A 25732-nucleotide genomic window follows, 5' to 3' on the forward strand; every position below is an offset into this window, starting at 1 on the left:
CACCAAAAATAACTTTTTCAGAGTCGTATCTTTTTCAACCAACCACAACTTGAGACCGGACTATTGTGCTTTTCACGCCGATGAAATGTGTAGTGACAATAATTGACTCAACTCACAAGCCTGGAACTCAATTTGTTGGTTGTTTAATTTGTCTGACATTATTAAGAATGATGCAAGCAGATATTAGACATACGATAATATAATACTCTTAAGACAAGTTTGGTTTCAGCTGAATAGCGGGTAAAATCCTTATCCACACAGTTGTCCTCCTTCGAGCCATTAAAATTGAATTGATCTTTTTTTTATTTCATGGAATGCGTCTACTATCGCTTCACATTAGCGTAGTAGACGATACGCCTCGACGATGCCGGGCACTGTGCCAGTCACTTTTCTGTCACGAGAGCTTGCATTCGCATCTGTCGTCAGATTTAAAATGAAGTCTGTTTAAATCCGAATCCGACTTTGATGGTGAAAAGACATTGCGGGGTTCAGCGTGTACATGTGCGTATGAATATTCATGACGACCTCGGGTCCAACCAGAGCGGCTTTCATGGTGTTTTCCCCTTGTGCTAATGGGCTGTGCCATGGCGCGGATGTGGCATGCATCTGGCAGTGTTCTTTGGGTTGTTGTTTTGCTTCCTGATTAGTCCTCCATCTCAAATAGTCTGGTTATAACCAGGTTTTCTAGCATGAAATCTGCACAGCGGAAATCGTCAACACCCAGTTCCTCTTTTAGTTAGTTAGTTTAAACGCTGAACACAGTGTGCTTTTTAAATAAACGTTGTATGGAGGGAGTGGATGGATGTCTGTGTATGATATCATGCACAGAGCGGGACTGGGGAGTCTTGTGTCAGTGCCGTCTGTAAATGTTCTCACAACCCCCGAGGCTCGACCATCAGTGCAATGGTAGACGGACAGACTTTACTCCGATTTCACGCTTTGTGTGGGACTGTCCTTCTCAGCTGATTCATCGTGCAGGCCTAATTATTTTTTGTCTTTCGCTTCGTGGTTGCGGGGCGTTTGTTTGGCAGATTCCCCAGAGGCCTCATCTCTTTGTTTAAGTGTCCCAGGAGAGGCAAGACAGGCAGAAAATTAGCTGGAAAACCAGCAGCAACTGTTGATCGGACAGTGGAATTTGTCCGGAATATCTCCGTTCTGTGCTCTCTCTCACTGTAACATCACAAGTTCTGCTACTATTGATAGATGTCATTATTGATTTATCTGCAGTTTATGTTAGAAAGTCTGTTGCTTGACCCATAGTTCAGTCTGTAAGATGTACAGGAACTGTTTTTCGCCAGTAAAAAACGTTCAATCATCAAAACTATTTGGGGGAAAAAGGTTTTGACATTCATCTTTTAAATAAGGGTTACCTTAATAAGAATGAGAAGGCCTGAGTGGCGGGACGTCACGGACCTCGATGTGGGATGTGACAACAGGCTTTGTTCACAGATAAACATCAGACACCGAAGAGTGACGTCCGAGTTGCAGACAGCGTTTATTAAAGAGCCGTGGTGCAGAGTTGACTTCTGGGGCAATTTAGTGGCTGCCAGACACAGACGCTCGTGTCTTCTTGAGGACGTGTCTGATGATGAAGGCTGTAATGTGATCTACCTCTGCAGCTCACATTCAGGGTCCAGAATCTGCCCTGTGGGGCTTCTTCTACTACCGAAATGTCAGAATAGAAACGTGTCAACGCTCCACACCGTCAACCCTCGCTCATTATTTAAGTGCATTTCATGCATGTCATTTGTTCTTTTGTTCTCGATACTTCTTCACAAACACAGATATTGTATCAAACTTCCCTGGAATTTCTATGCTGACAACTTAAAAACCATAATTTGATAAAGCTGGACCAAAACCTGGGTTTTTAGGAATTGGCCTATTTGGTTGCTGGAAAATCCTCAACTCAATAAAAAACTTGAATCTCAACCAGATGAAGACATGCTGCTCACCATGAGGGATTATGTAGCTATATGGCAGCCAGCATTCTGCTCCTAGAAAATTCTAAATGGCGTGTGTGTGTTTTTATCACAGGGCAAACTAGTGGGGCCGAGATAAACCGGCAGCACATTTGGATTTTATTTAGAGCTGCAAGAGCTTACGTTCTTTCCATCTACTTTGACAATCGTGGTGATTAAAGAAAGACTTTTTGTTCTCTTATTGAAAGACGCTCAAACCAACGGTTGGAAACATCGGACGCTATCCATCCATCCATCCATTTTCAACTGCTTATCCGGGGTCGGGTCGCGGGGGCAACAGCTCCAGCAGGGGACCCCAAACTTCCCTTTCCCGGGCCACATCTACCAGCTCTGACTGGGGGGATCCCAAGGCGTTCCCAGGCCAGTGCATCGGACGCTAAGCTACGGCTAATGGTATATTAGCCGTCGATAGCCCTGGTGTGCCGTGGATATTAAAGGGTAGACATTTCCTGCTACACCTTCATGTCTGACTGTTAAACCAGACACCTCGTAGAGCCGTGAGCAGCACTTGCACCGATGCATTCCCCTTGTAACTCGACAACGTTTGGAGTAAACCATAGTAGTCTTTGTGCCTTGGTGAGTTATTTCTGGCTGTCCTCAACGCAACAGCAGAACGGCAGCAAAACCTCCCAGAATCCCTCAAGGCGAAGACGAGAACATGAATCTGATCTTAGCCAAAGTCCCCCTGTGGTTCTTCTGACATCATCAGAGGGTGACAGGAGCAGACCCTGGTGTCAGAGTGGAGTCATTCGGGGTGGTTTGGGCATCTGGCATGGAAACCACCCATGGAGAGATTGGAGGAGGAGCTGGATGGGGTTGCCGGGGAAACAGACGTCTGGGCCGCTCTGCATGCCCTGTTGTGAAAGGGACTCCGATGTGGATAAGTCACTAACAATGCTGTGTGTTTATCCCATATCTTTATACTTGTTGGAGGTTATTATTTGGACTGAAGTGTTTAACCAAATCACTACATTTCATGGTTATAACACCTTTGTACAAAATAATATTTTGATTATTGTAGTATAGGTTTTAGTGTCGAGTAAATATCTTTAAGGCTGAATACATTCTGAATTGGCAGTAATTGTTGCATTCTTTCTCCTGCTTCCTCTTCCAAGATGTCCCAAAGATCCCAGTAACTGCTCCATTAAGTGTTTTTACAGCTCCCAAGGAATGCTTCACCCCCCCCTAATGATCATTGTTGAATCCGTTGTTGAGTTCTTTCAGAGCGTGCGCGAGGAGGGCTCAGCCTTCTGTTTAAGTTGCGGCGCGTGTCACACTTATTTAATATGCACACCTATTGACACAACAGACCCCGTCGGGGGTGGCATTTAACAAGTGATGGCTCCCGAGGGGCTGCATAGTCATCACCTGCTTCACCCCCCGTCACCGTAAACACTACGTCAGCCGGCTTCATACATTAAGTGAAAAAAAACAAAACTATTTTCCCTTTTTGGAAACCACGTCCACAAACAGCCAAGCTGAAGGAGAGAACTGAGACAGTGCAAAGCGCCTCCCCCCCCCCTGCAGGGCCGGAGGAGTCACGTCGCCATGGGTCTCCTCCACCTCCAGCCGGCTTGGCATCTGCTGCCCAGCAGAGACCAGGAACAGGGATATCGACGGGCCCTTAAAAAGAACACGTTGTGCTTGCTGAAGGGACACAGATAGCGGAGGAGCAGCAAGCACGGTCACGTGCTATGTGAGTTTAAAGCCCGGTCTGATCGCCAGTTCTGTTCTCACCCCCCCCCCCCCCCCCCCCTGCTGGGACTGTCATTTAGATCAGTGATTCTTAATGACTGGGACACACCCAAGCAGCACTTGTTGCCCAGCGGCAAAGACGTGATGAAACAACAACATACATCGCCGAGATCACCACGCCGCCCTCTCCTGCTCGCAGTCACTACACGATGCATGTCGGCAGGTTTCACAGCGCTGTGAGTTGGATAAATCATTCTAACCCGGAGCTGGAGAAGAGTGAGTGACGCAGAGTGAGAGAGATTAGCCGTCAGCAAAGTCGTCATGTTGTCTCAGACATTAAAGGAGAACTTGAACCCAAAAAGCGTTTCATTTTGTACTCGGCTCCGCAGGCTCTCTGTGGTGGTTTAACACATCACTGTAAACAGAATTTGATGGAGGCGAAACAAAAGAAAAATAATTGGTTGAGCATGTGCTCAACCAATTATTTTGTTATTTTTATTATATTATTTATTTTCAGCAGCCCGTGAAATCGCCGTAGGAATGTTGTTGGTTTGTTTGTACGTCCCATTTTCCATAATATCTCATCTCGTGACTAATGGATGTAAACCGAAACTTTAGAACAGGTGAGTACAACACAAAAAGCTGAAAGAAAGGTACAGGCAGAGTGTAGGTCATAATGTATATAAAGACTTTTGAAGTGGAAGAGTGAAAGTCATTTTCTCTACCCAGTGGATGGAGGTGCTTTTGTTGGGTATTAGAGAGAGAGAGAGAGAAAGAGAGAGAAGTTTTTTATTGTAATTTTTTTCACTTGGGGTTTCAAAAGGGGCTTGTTTCTTTTGCTGGGACTCTGGTGTGTTTTTCATTGCATTCTTCTATATTTTGCCATATTAAATTGGGGCCACAGTGAAGTTAGGGGACCTGCAAGAGATGGATTAAAAAAAACAGGGTAAATCTCAAAGCAGAAGAGGACAAAATCGTATGATTTTTTAAACTTTAAACCCTGGAACGTACACTTCCAATTATACCCCCCGGACTCGTCTTTAAAAATGGACTCCAAGCCCAACTTTAGACCCACAAAGGCTTCATACTTCTGCTTCCACAGGCTGAGTAGTTCCTCCACAGTAGAAAACGGATCCTCATGTGTAAAATCAGAAGAGCGCCGCTTTTGATAAAAGGAGGTTATGCTGTCGAAGGTGCTGACGTGTTCGTAGCGAGGAGGTCACACTGAAATTTGACTAAACTTAACTTGAAACTACTTCACAACTGTTTAAACTTCAGTGAATCATAATATTCATTTTCATTTTTTTTTTGCTTCACGCTCAATTGTCTTTTGTTTCAACTCTGAAATATTTGGATAAATACAATTTAATTCACATAAACATGTACGTACAGTACTTTTCAACGTCCCCTATGAATACATCTTTGTTTTACATCAGACATGTGATCTTGACATCTTGCATTGAAATAAAATCAATATATTCTTCTGCCCAACTGTTTAATAGGACAAATGAACTGGCATCGCTTCATTCACTGACACTGGCAGGCAACTCCATCACTTCCCTTCACTGCGGACATCAAAACCTTTTCTTTTTACCCACGCTGAAGCGACTTGACACACTGCGCTAGGATGAGAGGCTGCTTGGTGTCCTAATTGAATAAGTTTTAACTTGATGAGGAAAAAGCTCAAACACACAGCGAGCGTTTCATTTCGGCGAAGACGCCGCCTTGATTCCATTAAGGAGCGCGAGGAGCAAACATCACAAGCCTGTTGACGGACTTTAACAGAACCCCGGTTGATAAACCTCCGCGCGTCGCCTCCTGGGACTCGTCCGCGCGCCGGCGGTTGGGAGTTGCCGCCTAATTCTCCGGGTCGTCTTAGCTCACAGATCAAGGCCGCTGGTCGGGATCTTTTGAACTTGACATTTCAAAAGGGAGAGGATAAAGAGATGCTTAAATATCAAATCCTCGCCCGCTCCCTCAGCCCCGGTATTGGCCGCTGTTAAAAGATCAACCGTCTAATCAAAGGGGAGCGCTCCGAGCAGAGGATTTTCCCCGTTTGTGGAAGTTAATTTATACATGTTGCAGCATAAAACTGGGTAAAAAATCACTTAAGTTTCATGAGCTGTTGTGTGTGTGGATTCTTCTGCCACAAGTTTTGACTAATGCTGTTCCTTTCGTTGTGGACGGGTTAGAAGATAAGATTCCTCTAAATGATTAATTTCTCAGTTCAGGCCTCAAGTCCCCGGAAAGAACTCAGGGTAAAGAAACAAAAGCAGCATCACGTCATCACATCTAACACACTTAAGATTGTGTTTTTTTCCAGTGAATTTAAGCCAAAAGTGGTTTAAATATTACACTGAACTGTTGCTTTGGTTGCAAACTCATGTTCAACTAAAACTTCTGACTTCTATTTATAACAGATAAAAACGCTGTTAAAAAAACTATTAAATCTTGTGAACAAAATTCAAGCCAGTTCAACAGCACTTGAATGTGTTATGAGGATGAGATGGAATAGAGGTGCAAGGGGAAAAAAAGATTTCTCTAGATGGACAGGTGTGTTTGAGAAGGAAAATCAACAGTCATTTCATTGTGTGTGGTCCTGAGATAATACTCTTTTAGGTTGCCCCTCTACACACACACACACACACACACACACACACCCCTATTCACCCACTTTTTCCCACAAATCATTTGACAAATGGCTTGCTCACAGGTGTTGTTGGAGCACTCCCCTCCACAGCTGTCCCTGTCCTTCCCAGCATGGGAATGGGGGGCCACAATCCTATTCTACGCAGCAGCTCCCCCCCCCCCCTCCTGACAGCCCAGGAGGACACAGTGCCCACCCGACGACTGGAAATCCAGTCATAACCACAACCGTGGCTCAAGGTCTTGGCACGCCGTGGCCCAGCGAGTAAAACAAGTGGCGGATATTGTCTGCTGAGCCCTGAGAACCGGAGTCTCGCAGTCTAGAGATCAAGATAAAGAAGGAGTGGAGCTGCTCTCGTATCAAGGAATGTGGCTGATTATGAGCCGCCGAATACAGATCTGTCATTGTGTTTGACTTTGTGTCTGACCAGCGGCAGGCATGTGACTCCCGTCAGGGTGAAAGGAGAAAGTGTTTATTGCTTCCCGGGGGGGGGGCGAGCGCTGTGTTTTGACGTTGAACTACAGGGCAAGTTTGTTGTGAAAATACACGTGTTTTAGATCTGTGAGACGAGTCGATGAGGCCGCTGTGAAGGTGAACATACTCTGAACCTTTTTACTCTCACGCGCCGTGTTTACATGCACACAGCAGCGCCGGGTTACCAGGAGAGAATGCGACCTAATGCACTGAAAATATTGCCATAAGAAAAGCTCTGTTATAAGTTGTTTGTTTTGACGATTGCGTCTCGCTGTCTGTCTGCAGAATTTTTACGGAAAAATGCACCGTGTTGCCGATTCAAATACGAGTGCTGTGTTTTGATACGAGGATCAAATGATGCCACGATAACTTCCCCCCGGACTTGTAAAATCCTGTGAAGCTGAAGCCCACATCTGCTTTGTTCACTCCCCCGTCCCTCCTCCACTCGCTTCCCTCCCCCCCGCCCTGCGGAGGCTTCCGCTGTCTGGGCCGCCCTTGCCTTAACCTGCGTGGAATCGCCCTTCACTCAGCCTTAGAGCATCTTCAAAGAAAACAAGTAATTGACTGGTTACGTAGACAAAACAATTACCTCCAAAAGTCTAATCTGATCCTATGATCTCCGCCTGTGTTTCCTGGGAATCTGCTGCCGAGGGATTTCCTTGAAAAACCCAGCTCAGAGTAACGTTTGCCGACAAACACAAACGTATCGTGGCTTTTCATCTGCCTCTCCCACCGGAGCAGCTGTGTGCGTGCCCACTCAAGCACAGCTCACACACAGCTTCAGATACAAGCTGGTCCTTGCAAGTCAAACGCCTCTTTAGGCCGGAGTGGGATGAAAGCATAGTGGCATTAAAGTGTTCAGTGTGTTCAGTAGAGGGTTGAGGGGGGGGAGTAGTCAGTCCGAGGATGCGCGTACACAGACTTATCTGTGCCGTGCGATGGAAAAAATACATTTTTAGTTAATTCATTTTTTATTTCCAGACTTTTTTAGAGGTGGGGGTGGGGCACTGGTGTTAGAGTGTCGATATATTGCCAAATTGTCCTTGGAATGACCAGAACTGCCGGTTCGTTCGTTCAGGCCTCCTTTCGAAACCACTCCCCCAAACCTGTTCTCCCATCGATGTAAACAACAAACAAACATGGCTATTGTTTGTACTGACAGCTGTCAAGCCAGCAGCTCATGGAGGACTCCGGTCTCTTGGGCGCAAGCAGGCAGGTAGCAGTCAGGCTTTACAGGATGGTTTGGACTTTTTTTTGCAACAGCCCCCGTCCCCCCCGTTGTCTTATGTGAAACTATTTTGAATATCTTTGACTTGTTTAAAACAACCAACAACAATTTGAAAGCTTTACTTTGGGTTTTTAGGATCTTACCATTGTTTTAGGTGTCACGATAAATCAAAATCAGAAATCGGCGGGTTGATTGACAGTTAAAATCATCTTTGGTTGTCGGCTTGAATTGAAAAAACATAAAATATGTCAGCGAGCTGTTCCACCACACGCCACCATGTTTTGGACTCTGCACTGCACTGCTGGGGGACGTCGATTGTTCTACCTGGATAGTTTATAGTTTTCCCGTCCAGCTGGATCTGATCCAGGTTTCTGTCACACCGCCTCTCATCACTGCCAACGCGGCGTGTGCGGATCATGCGGGCAGTTGTAGAAACAGGAACGTTTTTTTTGCGGCGCGGGAGCTCTGCCCATTTTTACACCTGGCTGGTCGCTATGGAAACGAGGTGTGGTTATTGGACTGTGTGTTCAGACGGATTCAGATGAGAAGAGTCTTGACTTTAGAATCGAATTGATTATTTGATAATAAAGAACGCTGCTTTTGGACCATGTAGTGCTTATGTTTTGGGGGAGACGGGGGGGTGTAAGAGAGAAGGGGGGGGGGGGGGTATTGGGACAGGCCTGGGCACCGGGAGTAGCCTCTCCTGCTCATTAACACAGCAGTGCACCTGTGATCACTCTGATATTCTCTTTGAGAGCATTAAGGTTCTCAGCAGGGGAGTTTGGGGGGGGCGCTGAGGGTTCGCCATTTCCATCCCGGTGAATTAGGTGTGGCATGTTCGCCTCATCTCTGGTAGATGGGATAAAAGGAGACGGAGCGCACAAATAGTCCTTTGTTGTGGGACAGGCGCAGCGCGAAATGCTAATGCAGACCCACAAAACAATTTAAAAGAGTTCAAACAAATATGAAGGCACACGTTTAAACAATGGATGCGTTTGATTTCACAGAGGTTGTGTGTCTGTGTGTGTGATAGAGGCGTCGTTCCCAATCAACACTAAAGCTAATTGTTTATGATATTTATGTAAAAACCCAGACGACTCATCAAGCAATATGCGGGGCTGCATCAAGGAACATTCCCACTAAATAGAGCCGGTTTGCATAAATAACTGTGAGGAGGAATTAATCCTCCATCCTCCAGTTTCCTGCTGCCTCGAGGTGCCTCGGTATCCGAGCAAGCTGCGGTATCTGAGTTGGGTGTGAGAGCGGGTTGGTGTCAACACTGACAACCATTCAAGCAATCAAAGAGTGCAAAAAAATGATACTGAATATGTCTGATGCTCCTTTGACTGTGACTTCATTCCTTTTTTCCTTTTTTTTTACTTAAAGTTGGCAGGTCTCGTGGCGTCTGGACATTGAAGTGGAAGTAATTATCTCAAGCCGGCCCTGTCTGCTGGATGGTTGAGAGAAAGCTGATTTTGTTGGCACCTAGTTGGTAGAGCTCAAGGATTTTCAGCAGTGTGATGATGACCACAGGGGCTGGGATAAGAAGGCCTTTGTTGGAGTGCAGCAGCACGTCGGCGTGCTGTCGTCAGAGGTTAGATTGGAAAGGTCTCTATTTATATCGTTAGAATAACAGCAGAGGCCTCGTACCTGGCCCATCTTACCGTAATGTCTCGTCTTTCACACAATTTAATATTAGAACAATCGCTTCCAGATTTCCAGATTCTGTCTACCTCCAAATGCCATTTCGTCCCCCCTCCCGTGATGTGGGATCACTCGACGTGTCGAATATTGTATTAATTACTGGTTCAGCTGTACATGATTGTGGTGTCTGCATTCAATAAGGTCAGGACGCACTCCATACCTGTGGTTAGCATTCAGTCCAAACTCACCAATCCACTTAGGAAATGAAAGGAAATCCAATTCATGTTTCCTTGAATTGATATTTATGTTTGAAATGGAAACCAAACAGAATTAAAGCGTCTCCCCCGAGAGCTGCAGCTTTGTGGTCGGCGGTATTTCTGGATTGTTGTTAGCAGGTCAAGCTCTAGTTTTTGTGATTGTTGCTGTATTCAGGCACCAGCCGGGTACTGCATACGGAGTTGGTTGCAGTTGATGTACTTGAACTATTTGCAAAATGACTACAAAATCCATTTATGTTGCATTTCCACAGCTGAATGTTTTGATTTTGTAGCAACAAAGCACGCTCGCCGGCTAATTGAGTTTTTAGGAAAACGTGTTAACATTGATTCACTCTGAGTTTGTTTTTGTTTAGTGATAGCTAAAGGAAAACCCCCTGGACGTAGACACAGTGTTTAGCCTACTGACCTTTTAATTAGCCATCCTGTGGCTGCGGAGCAACCTGCATGCCTGAGCCCAGCAGCTCTGGTGGGGGGGGGGTCTATTGATGGGGAGTGGATGCAGGGGAACAAGCCACACTCACTGCCGAACATCAGATACAAGTATGAATAAAACATTCATGTTGCTCCTTCTAATGAAGTCTCACCCATCGGGTGTGAGGATAAAAAATTAATGCTGCTGCTGAGGAAGTTGCTAACCAGCGGGGATGATTAGTAATTCTTTAAAAAGCCGGTGCATACTGTTTGCAGGTCTGAAGAACACATAAAACCATCGGAGAAATATTCCCAGGACAGTTAACAAGAGTTCTGAAAATGAGCATTAACTAAAAAAAACAACAGATTACATTTTGTCTACACATTCAGTTTAAAGATTACATATGACAGAAAGAGCATAGGACAGGGACATAAAAGTCAGGCATGTATTTTTCAGTTTGCAGAGATATGTTCTTTGGCTGCATTAAGAGTTCCCTAAAAGCACTTTACAATCTGATCTGATTAAATAATTACTATTTCTGTAGCTACGCCTGGGTAATAATTAGATATCGTTTTCTCCGCTAAAGTTTCCTTATAAAAGAATGAAATACTCCCCAAGTTTTTAATTCACACTGCAGTGCACCAATATGCTTCCTGTAGACTATTAAACAGAAACTCGTTCACATCGGGATCGTTTGGAGTCTGGAAATGGCAAAAACAGGTGCAAAACAAAAATTTAAGTTTGCACAATGCAAAGTGTTGTGCACAAAAGGTCAGTGTCAGCCTCGTATGTTTCTGATGTTCCCGAGTGAATCCACCTCAGCAGTGTTCATGGAGGGGCTACGCGACAGGTCCTGACCTGCAGCTGTGAGATGCTCTGCTGCGTGAAAGAGCGGGGCGCCGATGCACAAAGGGTCGCCTTTGAGGCGATTTAGCAGCACTTCCTTATCTCTGTACGGGAAAGAGTAAATCCGGGGGCCCTTAACCGCTACTGACTGTCACCCCGGGAACAGGCTGCTGGGAGATTTGTGCCAGATGCTGCCTCTGAAAGCCCAGACGAGGACAAGGAGCTCTCATCTGGTCCGGAGGGTTTCACCGTGCGCCTGCACTCTTTGATGTCGGGCTGTACGCGGTGTCCCCCAGGTGTTCGACACTACACCGGAGTTGGGTATAAACCCCCCCCCCCCAGCCTGTCATCCGCATTTTCATGCTAGCCTTTTTACACCCTCCACTCTCCGAGGGACTCTGTGTCCACTCACAACTTTTGTTCAGAGAAGTCCTGAAAAGGTGTGAAGGGCTGCTCTCACATATCCTCAAACGTAGCTTGAAAAAAAAGATTTTTCTCTCCCTAAAAATATATGGAAAAACCTATATGCTGCTAATATGATCCTTATGTTTCAATATGCACTCTCACCAGATTTTCTCCCCCTGTGGCTTTAGCATTACAACAAAGATAATTACACTATTATCTGTTTAAAAATCTGCCTGACCTGTTAAGCGGACATTAGGGTTTGTATGTAACTTATTAATGGAGGTTCTGATGTCCTCAGAGGCATTCAGTCTCATTTCATGGCCCACCAGGCATGTGAGGGATTAGGGTGAGTAAAGGGGGCTGGTTTTCTTGTGTCAGAGGTGATTTGGACTCCTTATCAGTGGCGGGCAACAGATCTACTGAGACTTTAAGCTGACAGCCTTAATCGAATGGGAAAGCCAGTAATGGTGACCACTGTAGTTAGCGTCTGAGGGTATTGTCTCTGTGTAAGGCAGATAATGAGCGACTGTATGCAAAAGCTGTCTGAAGTATCCCGCTCGTTATGTCTGTTATTGGCTGATTTGCATTGTGCTTTTGTCTTCATTTGCCTTGAATGGAAGGATAGGAAAATAATTTATTCATTTTTTATCTCATTAATTCCCTCCGTTTTCCCTCAAACGTGCTGCGTCTTGAAATATGACTGAGTAACTGACATTCACCATCCATGGAGCCACGCTGCTCGCATGGCCAAAGGTACTAAAATCACTGAAAACTAACTTTGAATTTCTCTATGTTGTCTTCCGTTAGTTCCGGTTATCATTGTGTGCAGACATCAGCATTTAGGTCTTTGCAGAAAACTGAGTTCTTCGATGCGAGTTACCAAAAACAAGTTGGCATTGGCACCTAAACGTATTACTTTAGCACAAGTTTGTAACAATTCCCAGCTTCTGGATCACACAAGAGCTATCTTGGGTACGGTTTAATTGAGTTCCAGTTAACTGGTGACATAATTATGCTTGAGTTGTGTGTAGTTCATCATACATTTGCTAACGTCATTGTGTTTGTTGTTGAACTGGGAAAGTCTCTCTCCTTGTGCCCCTCATGTCGCTGGTTCCTCCCAACAGTCATGTGAGGTCCTGCTGTCCGGTCACAGGGCCGATCATGTCAACACATGCAAATATTCTGGAGCGGTGCTTTTAAAAAAAAAAAATCTGAATGAATTAGCTCTGTATCATCCAGACACAGACTCCAGACAGCCACAAATGTATGCACCCACCCGCAGCCACGGGCAGCGGTTTTTGGTTGTCAGGGTCCACAGATCATGGGTCATGTGTACTCGTGCTTTAGTCCATGTAGCATAAAGTCACAACAGGAGCAGATAAAACCGGTCCCAGGTTGGCTTTGGAAGCCAAATCCCCAACAGCCCCCTCCCCAGTGCTAATCGGATTAGCTGAAAAGTTAGCGGCGCGGCCCCAAAGAGACGCAACATTTTTTGCAGTGACTTCTGTGACATGCTTTTCTCTCCGGCCTCCGTAATCTGCTTCTTGTCTGGGAGCCGTCTCTCATCATCTCTGTCCCTGTAAACAACTTCAGTACGCGGTGAACTGTCCTTAACCTTTGGTTTAAGAATGGAAACCTATCTTTTGGGGGCCCGGTGGGTGGGGCATGCATGCGTGCATGTGTGTGTGTGTGTGTGTTTCGGGGGGATTTGGTCCACCCAGGTGGGGGAACAATGGCATGCCCGTTGTCTTAAAAGGAATGGTTGGCTGAGCATAGGCGGAGGAGGGAGGGACGGAAGAAAAAAAAAGAAGGAAAAAAAGGGGGTTGTGAAAATGATTGGTGCTGAAGTGGGGGGAGGAGACATGGTGGTGATGGGGGAGCAGCCGGCTGGATGGGGGCGGCAGGGTGGTAACTGAACAGCTCTTTTCATGCTTGGTCTGTTTCAACCAACGCTGAGGACACTAAGGTCTAGCAGTGCTAATTGTTTTTCACTTATTTTTGAAAAAGTATTGAATGGCCAAATAAACCAGATGACCCTAGTTTTTCTAAAGTCAACGGTTACACCAAATTTACAGCCGGTTTTCTCCCAAATACAGCTGCTTGACCCACATAATCAGTCAACACAACACAGTTGCAGAAAATGTCTGAATTACTTTTCCTTAGGATTAAATTAAGATTGTTTCACGTCTGTTTTACTGCAAGTTCAAGTACTCCACTTCATAGAGCGCTGAACATGAAAATGTGATCATTTTGAATAACCAACATTTGAATTTTAACGTCACATTGTGGCAGCTGACGAGAGGAGAGGGCGGGGTGGTATAATTACCACTTTGCACAAAATATCTAAGCTGAACTGACAAAGACGATGCCAAAACAAGTCTTATTTTCTCGCTGTTGTGAACTGGCCCCCTCTTACAGCAGCCAAGTCCAAAAAGAAAAACCCTCTTGGCTCTCCCAGTCGTCAGCCCAGTGTCAAACTGGCCGGCCTTCTCATGCCTGCATTCCCCCAACGATGCCCAGGAAACTAGTTTTCTGGCCAAGAAGTGGTTTTGTGGTTACAGTCAGCCAGGCAGAAGGGAGATGAAAATGATGCCATGTGGACAAGAAGCCTTTTCTTCTTTGTTCTGCTAACATGGCAGAGTGGCTCCAGGTTGGCCCGGGAAGACATTCCCTCATCGGCCAAACACAATTCTGTTTAGAATTACGTGAAGCTCGAGGGTCCAAATTAGAATAAGAAAACAGACACGGTGAAATGGCGTTTTCATGTTGAGTTTAATGCTGTGTTACGACTTGAATGGTCCGTGAATGATATAGGACCATGCCACAGCACCTGCAGAAAAGCATGACGCTGATTTATGTGCATGTCTGTGTGTTTTTTTCAGCGTGGGCCAAGGTGGAGCTGACCATGCATGAGGCCGTTGAGGTGTACGCGGGCGACTCGGCTCAGATCCCCTGCCAGTACAACTTCACGGATGCCGACAACGAGCCCAGCTTTGTCATGATCCAGTGGTTTGTGGTGAGCGCCGGCGCACCCGTTGCAAAACCTGACACCACACGTCCGTTACCAAGTAGGGCAGCTCTCCATAAAGTCAATTATTTGATTTCATGGTCAGGGAGCATCTGACTTTGTATGTCCTGGATTATCAGTTGTCAAAGCAGGTGATATAAGGATGAAATATGGCAGCAGTCATTTATTGATTGTGGGTTTTATTGCCTTTGAGATGATTTAGCTTGTGACACACACATTTTTTATATTCATTTTTCATTGTATGGACCAGTTACTCGTGATTCATATTGAGAGAGAAAGTAGGGTGACAGACAGCAGCTGCCTTCAGCTGATTCAGATCCATTCAGGTCCATAGAAGCAGAGGAGGTTGCTTCTACAAGAGGGATCAAAATCTGATCAAGAACATTTCTAAAATTATTTTTTTTAAAGAAGATTAAAACGCATTTCAACAGTGACACCTGCAGGGCGGGCAAGAGAGTGGTGGTGGGGGGGCCCTCATCCTTAGGGCAGGACCTGATAGAAGAATCTTTTTGAATTTATGTTTATTGTTGATGAGCAGCTTAACAGGAAACTCCTCCTACACACAAATTAAAGTTGGTGCATAATTATTAAAGATATCCGGCATGATTTAATAAATAAAGAACCACAGAAACTAGAATTAGAGGACACCACTCATCACCGTGAAAAAACATAAAAACAACACGGAAATAATCATGAAAACACAAAGCGTGACAAAAATATGCCGAAAAACATCAACCAAATTAATGATCGAAGGCTGCCGCTGATTTAAGCCCGAACTCTCGTCTCCTTTCGCAGAAAGCCGCAGGAAACAGCGCACGAACGCGGATCTTCTACGGCGATCGCAGTCAGCACATTGTGGACAACAACACCGACTACAGCGGCCGCGTCGAGGTGATCGCTGACGATCAGGGAACCCGACTCGCCATCCAGCATGTCCAGCTGCGCGACGAGAGGGAATTCCTCTGCCAGGTCAACGGGCTGGCCGCCGGGAACGCCGAGGGCAAGACCCACCTCAAAGTGTTTGGTGAGACAGGCTGACGACACGCTCTCTCTCTCTGTGTGTGTGACAAAACATTGTTTAAAGGAGGATTGTTTCATCGTGCATTTATTCATAAGTAACCACGTTTTAATCATTCAGCTCCACCGGAGGCTCCGGTGATCGAAGGTGTCGTTTCTGGAATATCCATCACCAATGAGGTTCCATCTCAGGTGGGTCCCCTTTTATATTTTATTAACCAAAGCCAAAGATGATGTGATGAGGTGTAGAGTATTTGTAGGGGACCAAATTCAATACAGTAAGTATTTGTCAATGTGATTGTCCTCGCAGGTTGCATCGTGTGAGGCTCGCAGCGGCTTCCCTAAACCCAACATCACATGGTACAGGGACAGCGTGCCACTGGTGCCTACACTGGGCTGTAAGTGCAAACAGGAGTAATTCAACACTCTGTGTTTTAATTTAGTTTCAACTTCCACAAATAGTATAATACCGTATATATTTGCATTTGAATATTGCTTGAGAATGAATGTCAGCTGTGATATGATCTGATATGATAATATGATCTGTCAGCCGTGGTTCATTGGTACGTATCTACCTGTTCTTTCTCAGATACAAACGTGTTGACCCTGGTGAGCCAGCAGTCCAGTGGCTTCATCTCCGTCCAGAGCACACTGGAGTACAAGGTGATTAAGGAGGACAAGGACGCCCGTTTCTCCTGTGAGGTCAGCTTCTTCGTCCCCGGAGCCATCCGGACAGTAGAGTCCAACAGCATCAACATCACTGTTCACTGTAAGTTAACGCTCAGCCTTTTTATACATATCTTGTGTTTGTGTCACATCAGTTGTTGACTGTAGTTGTCCAGTTGTCCTCTGTCTTTGGGACACCCTACCTCAACTAATCCTACCTCAAGATAGCGTTTCCTCGGCTCTTTTCTCCTTCACCTGTCTGGCTTAACTACAGCTTGGCTTAAAGTGCCCTGCGTGGCATTTAAGCGCAAGGCTCGGCCTGGCGCCCAAGTTCACAGCAGTACTAGTGACCTGATTTCTGCAGGTCTTAAGCCCTGAACTTCTCATGGTCAATGCCTAATTGTAACCTATTGTTTCTGCCTTAACCCGCTGCAATGCAGCAGGGTTTCATAATTATGTGTTTGTTGTCATCGCGTTATTAATCTCTCTTTAATTGTTGATTGCTGAAATGCCCTTTCAAATCTTTTTATTGTCAATAACGCATTTTAACGCTCTCACGTTCTTTTGTTTTTAAGCTTTGGCAGACAGAGCCGAACACAGTCTGTGCCGTCAGCGTTATGGAAATGGCCTTGTAAACAGACGACAGCAGTCCACTAAAGAAAGCCTCCTTAATTCGATTGTGTGTATGTGTGTCCAGATCCCACCACCATGGTGGAGCTGTGGAAGCAGTCGCCCCAGGGCTTGGTCAAAGAGGGGGATACTGTGGAGCTGCGTTGCCAGGGTGATGGCAACCCCCCGCCGTCCTTCGTTTTCAACAGAGAACAAGTAAGAATGGGAGGCATTTTCTCACCCTTAAAGTCCCCAAGAGAGAATGGGTGACATGCTGTAGACATGTAGGGAATGTTTTTGATATGCAGAGCTCACAGGGCCCCCGTGTAGACGCGAGTGTGCGAGGTCTGTGAAGGCTCCGTCAGCTCTGACCCTGCAGATCCAGGCCGGGGTCCGAGACCGGAGGCCACGCTGACGGGGCTCATGGGTGGGACTCATTCCCACGTCAGACACTCGTCTATTGTACGCGTGGACGACACCGAAACTTCTTCCAAGGTTTACTAACTAGACAGCCAGGGGTAATGGGTTAGCAGTTGTCGTGAGCATGACTTAGGAAGTCAAAGCGGCTTAAAGCGTTAAAGGAAAATTCTTGCAATTTAGGTTTTCTTGTAATACTTTTTGCCGTCATTGTATGTAAGTGATTTCTGAAAATCCACTTTGTGTTTCAGCAGAGATAAGATTCTCTCATCGTAGTTTCACTCTGTTTTTAACGCAATGAACAATCTTAACACATTTGTGTCAAGCTTTAATTTTTACTTTCACTTAAGTGATGCTACGGTTAAACATTCAGGATTTGTTTAAACTCTGTCCGTATCCCTTCGCTTGGGTTTCTTGCCCTAATGGACTTTGATGTAAATTGTGGCGGCCTGTCGTAGCTGGTGTCTTCAGGCGGTAAAGTGCTTAGTACAAATGTTCCCATGATGGCCCGAAACTATGAAATAATATATTAAATTCTTTAAGCTTCAGTGGCCTCTGACATCAAGCTACTAGATTGTGTCAGCATTTATTTAACAAAGTCAAAAGGGACGTATCCATGCACTGCATGCTTGGAAAAACATGTCCGGTCTTTAAACCGGCAACCGAAGCAGCATTTGGAGCTCGTGTGAGGACTTGGCATCAGTTAGGATTAGTCACCGGTTTTTCACCCACAAACTCTCTTTCCGCCGAATAAAACTGAAGGAACTCACATCACATCGATGTCTAATTTAGCTAATTTCCACTTCTCCTGCAAAAGGCGGTTGCAAAGACATGAAAAAAAGAACGTGCCTTAGTTTTCTGTGATGGCTTTCACATCGTCACAAGATTTGGATTACAAATGAGAGTATTTGTTGCAGGAGCTGGATGTGGACCTGGAGAATCAAGGGGATGTGTTGAAGCTGTCACCGGTGTCCCGGAAGGACAGTGGCATCTACCAGTGTCGGCCTCTGAACCGCGACGACTCCTCCGAGGTCAAAGGAGAAATGCAGCTCACTGTGCACTGTGAGGAACCATCATGTGTCCCCCTCCCCACCAGTCGTTATGCTAAGCTAAACACATTCTGACTCCAGCTCTGTACTTAATGCCCTGAGCTTGATGTAATCTCACCTCAAAGGGGGCAAACTTTGAACTCATTCCCCCCGACGCTGTCTTCTGCGTTCTGTGCTCAGATTTGGACCCAGCCGTGGTGGTTCCTAAAGACTCGGAGTTCATGCTCAAAGGAGAAGATCTGACTGCGACCTGCAACGCTCTGTCCTCCCTTCAAACAGCCACTGTGTGGTATAAGGTACGTAGACATTAGACCGTTTACATGACGTCTAAGAAAAACACAACCAGCAGTGTTAGATTTAGATTTAATTAATTGAGTTAATTCAATAGCTGCATCATTATCAATATCCAACATCTCCTGTCTTCATCCACCGATGTGTGTGTGTGTGTGTGTGTGCGCCTAGAATGGGAAGCAGGTGGGTAAAGGGAACACGTTGCACCTGAAGGACGCCAACTATGAAACAGCAGGAGAGTACATATGCGAGGTGACCGTTCCCTCCCTGCCCGCCCTGCACACCAGCGGCTCCGTCCACATCATCGTCCAAGGTCAGTCCGTTGCTCGGTGGTCTGTTGCTGCTGCATTTACAATACGTGGCCACGGTTCATGTTGAAGGTTAGTTTTTGGTTGTGGAATGCCTCTGTGGCAACTCTAATTCTGCAGAGAGCTCTGATTGGAAACTGATGTGCTTCTGATACTAAAAGGGTCGGTCGTATTAGGTCTGGAGTTGCGTCAATCTTTGATGCTTGAAATACAGAATTTCATCAGAGTTATGAGCTTTATATTTTAAATGAAATGGTATACCCAGGAAAGAGGATTGTTACCCTGTAAAACAACTGGAGGTCTTTTAATATGAAACATCTGTTCAGGAAGTGTCGAGTTCAATTTGACAGTAGCCTAAAACCGAACATAAACCACCTGGAATGTATTAGTGAATAAAAACAAGTACCTTTCACAAAAAAAGCAGCAACAGAAGTGGTGAAGATGGCTCTGCATTTGTAGTGGAATGATAGATTATCGCTGTACGTTACACTGAATTCAAGACAACAGGTACACATGGAAGAAATTTGTACTAAAAAATGGTTGCATCTAAACACGATGGGCTATACTTAAAATAATGAATAATGTGTGTTTGTGTGTGTGTAGGCAGTCCCCAGCTGGTGGGAGGAGAGCAGGAGGTGCGGCTTGAGGAGGCAACAGGCAGGATTGTAAATCTGAGCTGCGAGGCTCACGGGCATCCGCCGCCCAGCATCTCCTGGATCGTCATCGGCAGCCAGGTATCCAGTCCGACGTGCAGCGCCAATTCACCACCAATATCTTCTAGTGATTAGGACCTTCGCAGCTTTATACTTAGTCATTGTCACAATGTGATGTCAGACAAAACCCTCAGTTTGTGCTGAAAAATGCAAAAACAAATGTGTAGAAACGCGGCATAGAATAGCCGAAATTTCTGAGTGCTATTATCTAAAATAGAAACATGATCAAAAATGATGTAGCACATTTCAAAACCAAGTTAAAATGGCTAAACATACGGGAGTAATAGAGGTTCGAATCAGATGGAGGTGCCACTGCAGTAACGGCCGTCGGTTTACCTATAAACGCCGCGCCTGAGATTATATCTGCAAAGCCGGCGGTACTTTGGGGATTATGCTTCATCTTATTTCCACTGATACAGAGGTAGAAATGTGCATCAACAAAGCGCGTGCGTGTTTGTGCGCGTGTCTCCACAGATCTGGAACGAGGTGGTGAGCAAGCCCAACGAGCACGTGACTCACAGCGTGTTGTCGGTCAAAGTCACCGCGGACATCAGCGCCTCGTGCAACGCTTCCAATGACATGGGGACTGAAGTCAAGGCCTTCAGCATCAAAGCCAGTAAGAGCCTCTCTCTCTCGCTCTGGAACATCTGTATGACTGCGGTTGGACGTACAGGAGAGGGAACCACGTAATATTCTGAAATATGCACTGAGAATATCATTAAACTTTACGAGCTTTTAGCACATTAAATCCCAATCTGTATTCCAACATCACCGCACCGTTGGCCCATTGTGTGCGGTGAGTTTCAAAGTGATGACATGAAAGAAGTAGAGAGACGCATCAGTAATGATGGCTCTTATTTTTCTTTTGAAGTCTTAGTTAATGACCATCATGAGACCGCGGGTTGTTCTGTGATGTCAGACAGTGTACAAGCACAGAATGACATTTCTATACTTTTACACAGTTCGCTAAACACATTAAGGTCTCAGGCTCGTGTAAAGTATTGTATGTATCGTGTACTAACAGTCATATAGACATCAACTCATTCAACACACTCTGGTCTTCCAAAACAGCAAAACAAATATGAAACACGGTAAATGTGACACGACCATACATGTGGATGTTTGGACGTGTAGGGGGAGAGAAAACAGGAATGAAACCAGTCCCAACACAAATAAGGCTTTATAAAACAAGCAATCATCTATTACGATATGAGAAGTGTGTGTGTGTGTGTGTGTGTCGGCGGGTCCACTCTAAACCATTGTTCTACTTGTTCACAGTTCCCAGATTCACCTCGGCCGCTCCCTTCTCTCCCGGTAAGATTGTTTGTTTGCTCGGTTTCTTCTTAAGCCGTAAGTTCTGTGCGTGACAGTGAATGAGTGTGAGTAATGCATTATTTATGGTGCTCATGCAGAGGACTCCATAGCAGTCTAGTTTCTGGCAGATCTTTGGTTTAGCCTGTGGGCACATTAAATATTCTGTTTAATACGCAGAGAAAAATCATAGCACCAGCAACTTCAAGCACGCCGACACCCCCTCGTGATATTTGGGCCGAGCGCTCTGCACTGACAAAAAACATTATTTGCGTGTCCCTTTATCTAACCTTCTCCAGACTGTCTTGTTTTTAATAGTTGTTTTTTATTTACCAGGTGAAATTGAAGTAAATATGTAGAGTGGCATTGTTATGGGGCAATTTTCAGACTTTATCCCAGCAGTCTCTTTTATTGCCTGCGGGGAATAGAATGTGCCAATAAAGAACATTCCAGAAAGCCACAACCATTCAAATCAACGGTGTGCAAATATATGTAAAGTGCCGCGTTGCTCCCACCGTATAAATATTTGGTCGCTCGCTCCTCTTAATTGTTTAATCATTTTAATAGGGGCAATATTCTTGTGCAGTTGGAAGTTGTCATTTAAGAGTGAATTACATCCCGGTTTTATGACACGCTATTAAAAGGAATGGCAGCTCACTTAATGTTAGAAAATGGGCTTAAAGCTGACAATGGTACTGTTTGGTCCGAGGTAACGACACGCAAACCAACGTGTTTATAACTTCTTACTGAACAATGTTTATAACTAGTTATTAAGCAGTACACTGACCTCCTGTTCAGACTGTGTGAGCCCATTGCTCAGCTTTATCGAGAATCCTTCTTCCAAATAGCTTCGCACGCCACATGTACTGGGAGGAATAAAAAATACTCAACTTTTTATTCTGGATTTATTAAGTCATCCGAATAAAGGTTCATAAAGAATTGGTCAAATAAATGAGATTTTCCTGCAGTCCTGCCCCTTTCAACAACACAGAATGTACACACACAATTGATTATTTCTCATAAGGAATTTTTTAAATAAGCAACTTGGGAAACAACTGTTTAAATAACATTCTTGTTGTCTTTTTAAGCGTTAAGCCCGACTCAGGGCTCTTAAGAGACATACTTGACACATTCTGTGTGTGTGTGCAGCTGAGGGCAGTGGGGTGATCATCGTGGTCATCATCCTGTGTCTGCTGCTGCTCGCCATCCTCGGCAGCGTTCTCTACTTCCTGCATAAGAAGGGGAAGATCCCCTGTGGACGCTCAGGGAAACAGGAGATGTGAGTACCGTCTCTTCTACACGGGGGAGGAGGGGGGGGGCTGTCACTCAGGTGATCTAGGAAATTACTGAGCCCTTTCAGAAATTAAAAATACACATGCACCCACAACCTTTAAATAGTGAGGTCACATTCCATAAATCTTTTGGTATTTAATGCAGAAATATTTTGAATAAACTGACCTAAGAACAGCGTTAACCTGGAAAAGAAAACAAGGTTAACAAATATCACTTTTTAACTCGTATTAAAAAAAATAGTTGTGATACACATGAGCCAACCGTTCTTTTCTGTGAGCAGCACCAAAGAGAAGACCACCAAAGACGACATCGTCGTGGAGATGAAGACCAACACCAAGAACGAGGAAGCTGTCCTCCTGAAGGCCGTCAACGGAGACAAAAAGGGCCCCGACGAGCAGGTAACTGCTGCGCCTGGATCGATGTGATGACATTGTTACACAAGACAAAAGGAGCCGGACTCTGGTTCTGCTTGAGTTTATGAGCCGTGGAGCTAAAATGTAGAAGATGTCCTGAGGGGAGACGGGGGAGGGAGAGTGAGGGGGAACAGAAGCGTCATCGCGGATGCAAGTCGGGAAATATAGAGTCGAACATGCTGCTCCCAGTAACTTCACAGAAGATGTTTTTATGATGTTTTATGTTTTATTTTATATCAGGCACATGGGGGGGGGGGGGGGGTGTAATGGCACTGGCTCTTGCATCATTAATTTCCTGTTAAAAATGAACCGGCGCCAGCTGCTAGCATGCAGAAGACCAATGCTGATGACAGTGAGGACGTCTGGATGTGACACGGAGTGTTTTTCAGTGTTACCTCCTGTGCTGGTTTGCAGTTTGCTCGGCTCTTATATGTGACACTACATGTTTATTGGGTAGTTAGCAGCTTTAATATGTGGATGTTGATTTAAGGGACATTCTACAGAATCAAAGCACCAAATTTCTGGTTGTTGTGCAACAATACGTGTTGTGCTTCATGTTGCTTCTATAAAAAGTCATTATGTGTAGACATTACTTGTATCGCCTGGTACCGCCTCCCAAACCCTGCAGCCAGGTAAACAAAAACACATTTCTATGTACACGCAGCTCTTTAGAAGTCAAACAACAAATTGCAAAAAATGATGAAATACAGGTGTAGTGGTAATTTTTTCAGTTGCCAAGTTGAAAACATGTAAAATTGTGCACATATTGCTTTCAAGTAATAGGTACATTTATTTGTCTTCTCGTTGAGAGTTCGACGAGACGTTCGGCGCTACTCATTTCTGTTAAATATGAAGCTACAGCGAGCTAACTTAGCTTAGCATGAAGACAGGCCGCAGCTAGCTCGTAAAAACACGAGCACTTCGACAGATAAAACGGGTTGCACAATATAACGCTGGTACTGATGCATGAATAGTGTGTGTGGGTGCATATGTGCGTGCGTGACACTGATGTCCTCCTCTCTCCCTCCAGTAAAGTCCCTGAAGGTTCAGCAGTGGTGTCGTGCAGCAGGCGGCGGCACATCTAAGACCTCGCCCCCCCCCATCATGCTTTTGTTCTCAGCAGTATTCAGTAGATTTACACACACAGGTATGTATGTGCAGATGTGTATTTTCTTTTGGATGAGTGTTGGCTGACATTCATTTGTTTTGTTTTCCTCAAACTGTGTTCAGCGAGTTTGTGCGATGGTGTCGTCAACCTTTTTTTCTTTTTATAAGAAATGTGTATATATTATATATATTTTGTTATTTAAGATATTTTGGCACTCAGATTTCCATTCAGTGTGCGCGTGCATGTGATCCGGACGCCAGCGGCTCCTCTGAGGCGGCCATTTTTCTGGTGGTTCACAGTCGCGCTGATTGAAGGACTGCCGGCGTGTCTGCTTCACTTTGACCTCACTTTGCTCCAATAATTCACTCAAAATCAATGTTGACATTTTCCGCAACATGAGTCACTTCAAAACACAAGATTACCAAAATAATATCCGTGGAAACGGTCTATCAGAGCCACTGGCAGCCTTCGTTTGAAAAACTGCTGGCAACCACAGGTAGTGTTTGTAAATACGTGGTAGCGTAGCGAGCGGGGGGACGTAACTGAACTGTAGAGATCTGCTGTGCCCGTTTTTGGAGGACGCGTCGTACACCGACTACGTTTGGTTTCTTTGGTTTGCTGTGTGTGTGTTTTCTGTGTTTCCACTGAGCGCTCGTTGGGCCTGAAGAAGTGCTCCAGTGTTTGTGCGTGTTTCACATGGGTTCACAACGGATCTCACCGCTCTGCACCTTTTCAGATCTTTAACCCTCCAGGTATTTTTTTTTTGGATGCTTTGAACAAGCTTTTCTTGGATAATCCATCACAGAGAACATTTAGTTTTATTCCATCCATGGTTAAGTCTGCGCTGCATAATTCATGAAGCCATCATGAATCTTTAACAACGGTAAAAGCAGACAAGTGTTCTCTGTGATGGCTTACCGAAATCATTCCGCAAGTTACGGTGTTTTTTTTTTTTTAAATACGTGAACTGAATGAATATCTGGGGAAGGTTAGAAATCTGCAGCTCTGTGTAGTTTTCCCATTTATTATCATGACATTCAAGGTTTTTGTTTAGAAACAGAAGTTGATTCTTGTTTTGAAGATGTTGCCTTAGACCTCACAAAATAAATACAAGTTTTCATAAAAATGATTTGAAAAAAAAAATTGGAAAACCATCAAAAAAATGTTTCAAAAATTAAAAGTTTCAAGCGATTTTCCAGCACTCCACATTCCTACACACAATAGGTTAACATGTATTTTTTGTATTGTACAAATTTAGCAACATCATGTCAATTCCACTCACTTTCTCTTGGAAAGAATGATTACATTTTGTATTTTTACAGTAAAAGAATCAGTCTACCTTATTTATAGTAAATCCACTGAAACATGCAACAACACTGATGAGCGTCTTTGGGGCCCGTGCTGTAAATACAATGTACTGTTTGCTCTCTGCGTTTTTGTGCATTTTGCCCAGATGACTTGCAAAGTTAACAAAGAAATGTTTTTTTGTTTCCACCGAGTTGAGGTGTGTAAGTTGTAGAAATGTCTTCGTACAGGAAGTGTTCTGGTGTGCAGCGTGATTCGCTCATCATGCTTTAGAGAAGCTGCACAAAGCACCAACACCAACCGTAAATCTGCACCCTCGTCTTCTCAGTTCAATACAACATTTTGGGGATTTTCAGAAAACACATTTGAAGCTGAATATTCCATTGTTCAATTTTTTTTAATGTGTGTAAATTAAGTGCTGTACATTTGATTCTTTGATGCTTGCATTTTTTTATTTTTATTTTTTTTGCAAGAAAATAATGCCAAATAAAAAGGTTTTGGTTAAAAGTGTTACTTTTTAATTTCTCTGGAAAAACAAAGATGCATCTTTAGTTTTTTCGAGCCACAACAATAGTGAGTCACCGTGGGCTCAGTTT

The 25732-nt window shown here is 44.7% G+C and overlaps 1 protein-coding gene across 1 annotated transcript in view; it reads left to right on the forward strand.

Annotated features, from left to right (window-relative positions):
• Nucleotides 1-25643, forward strand: part of mcama (melanoma cell adhesion molecule a) — a 48335-nt gene extending 22692 nt beyond the window's left edge. The window contains exons 2-16 of the mRNA XM_040181288.2: nt 14491-14624; nt 15432-15660; nt 15775-15845; nt 15964-16051; nt 16243-16422; nt 17017-17144; nt 18263-18407; nt 18575-18690; nt 18857-18998; nt 19597-19727; nt 20181-20322; nt 20985-21020; nt 22167-22296; nt 22591-22708; nt 23754-25643. Of these exons, the coding sequence (XP_040037222.1) occupies nt 14491-14624; nt 15432-15660; nt 15775-15845; nt 15964-16051; nt 16243-16422; nt 17017-17144; nt 18263-18407; nt 18575-18690; nt 18857-18998; nt 19597-19727; nt 20181-20322; nt 20985-21020; nt 22167-22296; nt 22591-22708; nt 23754-23756 (1793 nt within the window). The 3' untranslated portion in view covers nt 23757-25643. The remainder of the gene's footprint in view (nt 1-14490; nt 14625-15431; nt 15661-15774; nt 15846-15963; nt 16052-16242; nt 16423-17016; nt 17145-18262; nt 18408-18574; nt 18691-18856; nt 18999-19596; nt 19728-20180; nt 20323-20984; nt 21021-22166; nt 22297-22590; nt 22709-23753) is intronic.
• Nucleotides 25644-25732: the final 89 nt, after the last annotated feature.

The sequence above is a fragment of the Gasterosteus aculeatus genome, chromosome 7, assembly GCF_964276395.1.
Source record: "Gasterosteus aculeatus chromosome 7, fGasAcu3.hap1.1, whole genome shotgun sequence".
Classification (NCBI taxonomy): Eukaryota; Metazoa; Chordata; class Actinopteri; order Perciformes; family Gasterosteidae; genus Gasterosteus; species Gasterosteus aculeatus.